The 8,197-nt window shown below is 44.4% G+C and overlaps 1 protein-coding gene across 1 annotated transcript; it reads left to right on the plus strand.

Moving 5' to 3' along the window:
* Positions 1-7,483, plus strand: LOC139399414 (serine/threonine-protein kinase SIK1-like). The gene is made up of 8 exons (XM_071144823.1): positions 1-173; positions 631-747; positions 1,351-1,414; positions 2,352-2,513; positions 4,741-4,865; positions 5,152-5,275; positions 6,489-6,724; positions 7,172-7,483. Exons 1-8 carry the CDS (start codon positions 27-29, stop codon positions 7,481-7,483), a joined length of 1,287 nt encoding a protein of 428 aa, XP_071000924.1. The 5' UTR covers positions 1-26.
* The last annotated feature ends 714 nt before the right edge of the window (positions 7,484-8,197 follow it).

The following is an 8,197-nucleotide window of genomic DNA, read 5'->3' on the forward strand; positions in this document are numbered from 1 at the left end:
ATCCAGTCACTGGGTGCCTCTGCAACATGGTGGTTTTATCCGATGGCTCGCCCCTGAGCCAGCCATGCCCCGGGGGGCCGGTTCAGGTCGGTTTCTACGAGATCATCAGGACGCTGGGGAAGGGAAACTTCGCTGTAGTTAAACTGGCTTGTCACAAAGTCACAAAAACCCAGGTGCGTAATTACGCATGCATAATGCATATGAAACATGTATTCCCTACACCATTAACCTCCAATATTCAACTCCACCTCTTCCAGTCATTGTGTTAATGATAGTTAGCATTGGCTCTCAAAATGACCTCTTACTTCATACTGGACACAGAGACATACAAATGGAATCGACAAGTTCACCTGACTCTGGGGAAGTGGATAAAGGGCCTCTTTGACAAAATCCCAAAGTATCATATCCTACTAATTTGAGTGTCCCCGGATTTACATTTACTATATTGCGTCTAGTATATGTGACCAGGCTGGAATGGGACCTTGGCAGCGCCTGAAGTGGCACATTATTCCCTGTATATTCACAGTGCACTACTTTTGAACAGGGTCCAGGGCTTTGGTCAAAAGTAGTGCACTGTATAGGGGTTAGGGTGCCATTTTGAAATTAACTATCTGCTTTCTGTACACACAGGTGGCCATTAAAATCATTGATAAAAAGAGACTGGAGCCCTCTGACCTGAAGAAGATCTACAGAGAGGTCGAGGTGATGAAGCTCCTCAACCATCCGCACATTATCAAGCTCTATCAGGTAACTCCTCAACCATCCTCACATTATCAAGCTCTATCAAGTAGCTCCTCAACCATCCACACATTATCGAGCTCTATCAGGTAGCTTCTCAGCCATCAAGCTTTATCAAGCTTTACAAGCTTTATCAAGCATTATCAAGCTTTATCAGGTAGAGGAGAGAGTTGTGGAACTACTCTCTCTCTCTCTCTCTCTCTCTCTCTCTCTCTCTCTCTCTCTCTGCCCCCTCTCTCTCATTCTCTACATGGAAGATTTTGAAAGGTCAGGTTGTTTATCTTGTAATAGGGGTTAAGTGTATGTTTCCCAGCCCTCAGCCCAGCCACCCCCAGCTCTATGAGTCACATGGGGATTTTCAGAATGGAAAATGACGACCCCGTCAACCCACCCCTACTTCCAATATGGTCTCAAAGCAAATATTTCTTAAAACAGAGAAACTTTAACTTGTTTTTTGTAATGGTTTTTAAGGATTCTAATATGGTCCCTGCTGTCATATTCTCGCATTACGCTTTGGGCACACTCTTCCACAGGCTTACATGTAATAATGACATGGGAAATGTATATTTAAGTTGTATTTATCAGTGAGTGTGCCTCTCTTGTGTCTTGCAGGTCATGGAAACTAAGGACATGTTGTACATGGTGATGGAGTATGCCAGGAACGGAGAGATGTTTGGTAAGTGGAAGGGTGTCGCTCTAGAGGTGTCCATGATGCTTGTTGCAATCTCTTAGAACAGTGTGTTTGTGTGTGTGCACATGTGTACTTGATCACTAATTATTTACAATGATTCAATCAAACAATCTGAACCAACCAATCAATTACATTCCTCATTATTCACCTTCTATCCCCTCCTCTCCCCTCCTTCCACCCTCTATCCCCTCCTCTCCCATCCTCCCACCCTCTATCCCCTCCTCTCCCTACATCCCATCCTCTATCCCCTCCTCTCCTCCTCCTCTACATCCTTCCACCCCATCCTCTATCCCCTCCTCTCCCTACATCCCATCCTCTATCCCCTCCTCTCCCATCCTTCCACCCTCTATCCCCTCCTCTCCCATCCTTCCACCCTCTATCCCCTCCTCTCCCATCCTTCCACCCTCTATCCCCTCCTCTCCCTACATCCCATCCTCTATCCCCTCCTCTCCCATCCTTCCACCCTCTATCCCCTCCTCTCCCATCCTTCCACCCTCTATCCCCTCCTCTCCCATCCTCCCACCCTCTATCCCTTCCTCTCCCTAAATCCCATCCTCTATCCCCTCCTCTCCCATCCTTCCACCCTCTATCCCCTCCTCTCCCATCCTCCCACCCTCTATCCCCTCCTCTCCCTACATCCCATCCTCTATCCCCTCCTCTCCCATCCTTCCACCCGCTATCCCCTCCTCTCGCTACATCCCATCCTCTATCCCCTCCTCTCCCATCCTTCCACCCTCTATCCCCTCCTCTCGCTACATCCCATCCTCTATCCCCTCCTCTCCCATCCTTCTACCCTCTATCCCCTCCTCTCCCATCCACCCACCCTCTATCCCCTCCTCTCCCATCCACCCACCCTCTATCCCCTCCTCTCCCATCCACCCACCCTCTATCCCCTCCTCTCCCATCCACCCACCCTCTGTAGACTACTTGTTGTCGTCGGGGCGGCTGAGTGAGAGTGAGGCTCGCAGGAAGTTCTGTCAGATCCTGTCAGCGGTGGACTACTGCCACAGCAACCACATCGTCCACAGAGACCTGAAGGCTGAGAACCTTCTGCTGGACTCCAACATGGACATCAAAGTAGCAGGTACAGGCAGAAAGGAGAGGCTCGGAAATCAATCAACCTTGAATCACAGAAAGATGGATATTTAAAAAACAGGCCAAATAGAATTGCTTTAGTTAGTAATTAAGCCACAGTGCATTCGGAAAGTATTCAGACCCCTTGACTTTTTGCACATTTTGTTACATTATAGCCTTATTCTAAAATTGATATAATCGTTTTTACCCTCATCAATCCAAAATGTAAATAAGGTATATCTATTGTTTATTTGTAATAAATTTGCAAACATTTCTAAAAACCTGTTTTCACTTTGTCATTATGCGGTATTGTGTGTAGATTGATGAGGGGGAAATGTATTTGATCAATTTTAGAATAAGGCTGTAACATAACAAAATGTGGAAAACGTCAAGGGGCCTGAATCATTTCCGAATGCACTGTATATTATATAATATTTTATTAGATTCTATTAAAGGTTGTGGTTTAAAAAATGTAAACAATTGTCGTGTCTTTGGCTATGCTGGATTAAGTGATATGACATGCTATTCTATAAAATCCTTTCTCTGTAATTAATATTACCTGATTGAGCTAATCATGTAAACGTAATTAACTAGAGAGTCGGGGCACCACAAAATAATATTTATAGAGCTGTTATCTTCCGAATAAACTCTTAAAGACCTAGTAATATTTGACATCAATAGCAGTCAATATTAATCGTCACCTTAATTCAGTCTCATCTGAAAGTTGTAAATTATTGGTTATCTTCACGAACCCTGGCTAACAAGTTGAATCAGCAATACAAAATTGGGTTTAATTATTTATTTGCTAAATACCTAATTAATCACACAGAATTACATATACACAGAATTAATTATACCTTGATTACAAATTACATCATAAAGGAAAACGTCCCTGGCGGGCAGAACAGATATGACAGCTGGTTACACAAAAGAAAAGGGGCTGGGTTTGAGTGAAAGAGTGGGAAGACTGAGGGACAAAGGGAAGAAGCTGTGCTATCGTAAATACAGTATCTTATGCATTCTAAATTACCGCCCATTTGGAAAAGGAAAATGCAATAAATATTTACTCTGAGCTGCGCTTCGGTAGGTTGGTGGTAGATGGAAGGCTGGGTTGCCAAACTGAGTCCTTTGTCCTTTGAAGAATGTCTCTGGTGGTCAATTGGATACGTTGTAGTAACGTCGTTGTGTGGTAGACGGGATACTCGGTCTGTTCTTTCCTAGCCGGCGTTTGCAGCTGCTGTGGCTAACTCAACGGCTAGGAGGTATCACTTCTGTAGTGAATAAGAGTTCAAAGTTCATACCATTCGCAACCAAAGCTCACGCTGAGGTTGGCTTAGTTCTGTAGTTGACATGTTAGTCCTTTTAACGCAGAGGCTGCAGACCTCATGTACTTGGAACAGGAGGTTACATTTTCGTCAAGGCTTTATATCGTGGAGCGAGAAGGGTGTGTTTGAAAAGTTTTATAACCCATGTCTCTTCACAGGGGCGGGCACTAATTGAGCAGAGCCCTAAACTTATGAAAACCCAAATCTCTCATTTGGAAGCTAAAATTACATTTAATCTCTTCACCAATAATTTTATATTCAAACATTTAAAGTGAACAACAATTCCATGTGACTCCAATAACTACAATGTGCAGACTTTCCACTGTAGAGTTTGTCATCCTATCATTGATGAGAATGTCCCAGATGACAACCGAACTGACATCATATTCATTAAGTACCACCGCATATGTTCAATTGGTCGGATTACCAGAATATAGTTCATTTCCCCCCACCTTCTGATGTTCCCAGAATCTCTATGTTAACCAAGGGAATTTCAAATGTCACATCAGTAGGGTAGAGAGAGGAAAAAGGGGGGAAGAGGTATTTATGACTGTCATAAACCTACCCCCAGGCCAACGTCATGACACAATTTTTCACCTACAGTATGGTTGCTATGGTGTCCCTTGTCATGTGCATATGTGTCCTATGATATGAATGAGAATGTTCCAGAGGATTCACAAGGGCTTTAGGCAGGGCTTTTCAATTCCAGTCCTAGTGGGCCAAAACATCTCTGTTTTTTGGTTCTACCTGGTAGTTAATTGCACTCACCTGGTATCCCAGGTCTGAATCAGTCCCTGATTAGAAGGAGAGGATGAAAAACAGAAATATTTTGGCTTTCCAGGATTGAACAGCCCTGGCTTTAGGGATAGTATCCTCTGATATTAATGGACTTTTTCCTCTCCCTCCCTGTAGACTTTGGTTTTGGGAACTTCTTCAGTGAAGGACAATTTCTGTCCACCTGGTGTGGGTCCCCGCCCTACGCCGCTCCAGAGGTGTTTGAGGGGATTGAGTACGAGGGGCCTCCTCTAGACATCTGGGTAAGGGACCAGGAAGGGATGGTTTCTCTCCTATTCTCTTGCTTTGGGTTGATTATTTATATTTAACCCATTGGAATATCATGGGAATGAAAGTGCAGATGAAGGTTGTATGTTTTCAGATCTCAGAATCCCTCTTGTACTGTAATAACCTTATAGGTGGTTATTGTGGTGCAGAGATGATTCATCATGAATTCTATATCTTTATCTGGTAGTGACAGTAGTACTAATAGTAGTAGGAAGTAGCAGGACTGTGGTGCTCATCTCGCCCCCCTCTTTTGGTGTTCAGAGTCTGGGCGTGGTGCTGTACGTGTTGGTGTGTGGCGTCCTGCCCTTTGACGGCCCCTCCCTCCCCGCGCTCAGACAGAGGGTCCGGGAGGGCCGCTTCAGAATCCCCTTCTACATGTCCCAAGGTACTGTCCTGCAGGACTGGTGACATGACAGATTCTCACGGCACAAGGCTGAAACCGCACCCTATTCCCTATTTTGTATGCTACTCTGTAGTAGTGCAATACGTTAGTGCTGTGTATAGATTAGAGTAGTGATCGGGGCGAAAATCAATACAGTTACATATCGCAATATTATTTTGGAAGATATTATATCGATACTTTGACTCCAAGTATCGATTAAAAAAAAGGTATATATACAGTACAAGTCAAAAGTGTGGACACATCCACTCATTCAAGGATTTTTCTTTATTTTTTACTATTTTCTACACTGTAAAATGTAGTTACCAAAAAAGTGTTAACCAAATCAAAATATATTTTAGATTTTAGATTCTTAAAAGTAGCCACCCTTTGCCTTGATGACAGCTTTACACACTCCTGGCATTCTCTCAACCAGCTTCATAAGGTGGAATGCATTTCAATTAACAGGTGTGCCTTGTTAATTTGTGGAATTTCATTCCTTAATGCGTTTGAGCCAATCAGTTGTGTTGTGACAAGGTAGGGGTGGTAAACAGAAGATAGCCCTATTTGGTAAAATACCAAGTCCATGTGATATTTCATAGTTTTGATGTCTTCACTATTATTCTACAATGTAGAAAATAGTAAAAATAAGGAAAAACCCTTGAATTAGTAGGTGTGTCCAACCTTTTGACTAGTACTGTATATATTTTGTTTGTTGTTGCTAGGTTGCGTTAGCTAGTGCTAGTTCACTGTAGTTGTGCCAAAACTCTGGTATTTTTCCTCCTATAGCTTATTCTCCATCTTCTTTTTAAATAGTGAGCCAACATGTTTTCAGCACTTTTATTTCCATGACTGATCAAATCTCATATTCTCACGTTCTCGCTTGTCTCTCTGCAGCAGACATATAGTGACCAATATGTTTGATACATCAACTCTCAATACATATCGAATGGTGATAATATTGCATTGTGAGGTCCCTGGTAATTCCCAGCCCTTGATAATAGGGTGCCATTTCACACCCATTCACAGACAACGTTAGATATGATTATAGATGTTATAAATCCATGTTGTGTTACATCAACCAAGCACTGCTGTTGTCACCACCAACAAAACTTTTCCTTAGGTCATAGAACACTAAAACCAATCAAACTACAACAGTGACCTCAGCCGGTTCTGAAACCCTCTTCATTTTGTCCCTTATCTCCCTCCATACCATCAGACTGTGAGAACCTGGTGCGGAGGATGTTAGTAATTGAACCGGCCAAGCGGATCACGGTGGCCCGGATCAAGAAGCACCGCTGGATGAAGTGGGACCCCCCGGCCACGGCAGCCCCTCCAGAGACGCCCCAGCCGACCCCTGCCCCTGATGCAGAGCCCTGTCTGGTGGAGAATTACAGCGAGCCAGTACTTGGCCTCATGCAGACCCTGGGCATCGACCGGCAGAGGACCATTGAGGTGAGTGGGAGAAATACTAAGAAACCAGTGTGAGTCCTATGTGTAACTCCATATCTGTGTAGCTACATTTTCTACTGTAATTTCAATAGCTCTCTCTCTCTCTCTCTCTCTCTCTCTCTCTCTCTCCCTCTCTCCATCTCTCTCGCTCTACCTCTCTCTCCCTCTCTCTCGCTGTCTCTCTCTTCTTCTCCCTCTCTCTCTCTCTCTCTCCCTCTCTCTCTCTCTCCATCTCTCTCGCTCCCTCTCTCTCTCTCCATCTCTCTCGCTCTCCCTCTCTCTCGCTTTCTCTCTCTTCCTCTCCCACTCTCTCTCTCTCTCTCTCTCTCTCTCTCTCTCTCTCTCTCTCTCTCTCTCTCTCTCTCTCTCTCTCTCTCTCTCTCTCTCTCTCTCTCTCTCTCTCTCTCTCTCTCTCTCTCTCTCTCTCTCTCTCTCTCTCTCTCTCTATAGTCTCTTCAGAGCAGCAGCTACAACCACTTCTCTGCTATCTACCGTCTCATGCTGGAGAAGGTGAAAGAGCTCCGCTCCCTCAGACTCCCCCAGGGCACCGAAAAGGTGACCCCCAACCCTGACCACGACACTCTGCTACCGACCTGCATTAGTGATCAGGATCACCATGGAAACCAGGGGGAGGAGCCACAGGAAGGGGAGCTGCAAGAGGAGGGAGGGGCAGCAACCCTCTCTTTAGACCCCTCCCACAGACACACTCTGGCCGAGGTCTCTGCCAGCCTCCAGCAGTGCAGCCCATCTTGTGAGTACTGAGACACACACATGCACATGCACATGCACACGCAAAAATCTGAACTATGTTCATTTAGATACAAACATTTGCATGAGGTACACACACCACTATACACACACCACTATACACACACCACTAGACATACACCAATATACACACCACTAGACACACCACTACAGACACACCACTGTATACACCACTATAGACACACCACTATATACACCATTATACACACCACTGTACACACACCACTAGACACACCACTATATACATTCCACTATACACACCACTATAGACACACCACTATACACACCACTATATACACACCACTATACACACCACTATAGACACACCACTATATACACACCACTATACACACCACTATACACACACCACTATACACACATCACTATACACACAACACTATACACACCACTATATACACACCACTATAGACACAGCACTATAGACATATCACTATAGACACACCACTATAGACACACCACTATACACACTACTATACACACCACTATAGACACACCACGATACACACACCACTATACACACATCACTATACACACAACACTATACACACCACTATATACACACCACTATAGACACAGCACTATAGACATATCACTATAGACACACCACTATACACACACCACTATACACACCACTACACACACCACTATACACACCACTATACACATCACTTTAGACCAGGGGTGTCA

Source organism: Oncorhynchus clarkii, unplaced genomic scaffold, assembly GCF_045791955.1.
Source record: "Oncorhynchus clarkii lewisi isolate Uvic-CL-2024 unplaced genomic scaffold, UVic_Ocla_1.0 unplaced_contig_8868_pilon_pilon, whole genome shotgun sequence".
NCBI classification, from domain to species: Eukaryota; Metazoa; Chordata; class Actinopteri; order Salmoniformes; family Salmonidae; genus Oncorhynchus; species Oncorhynchus clarkii.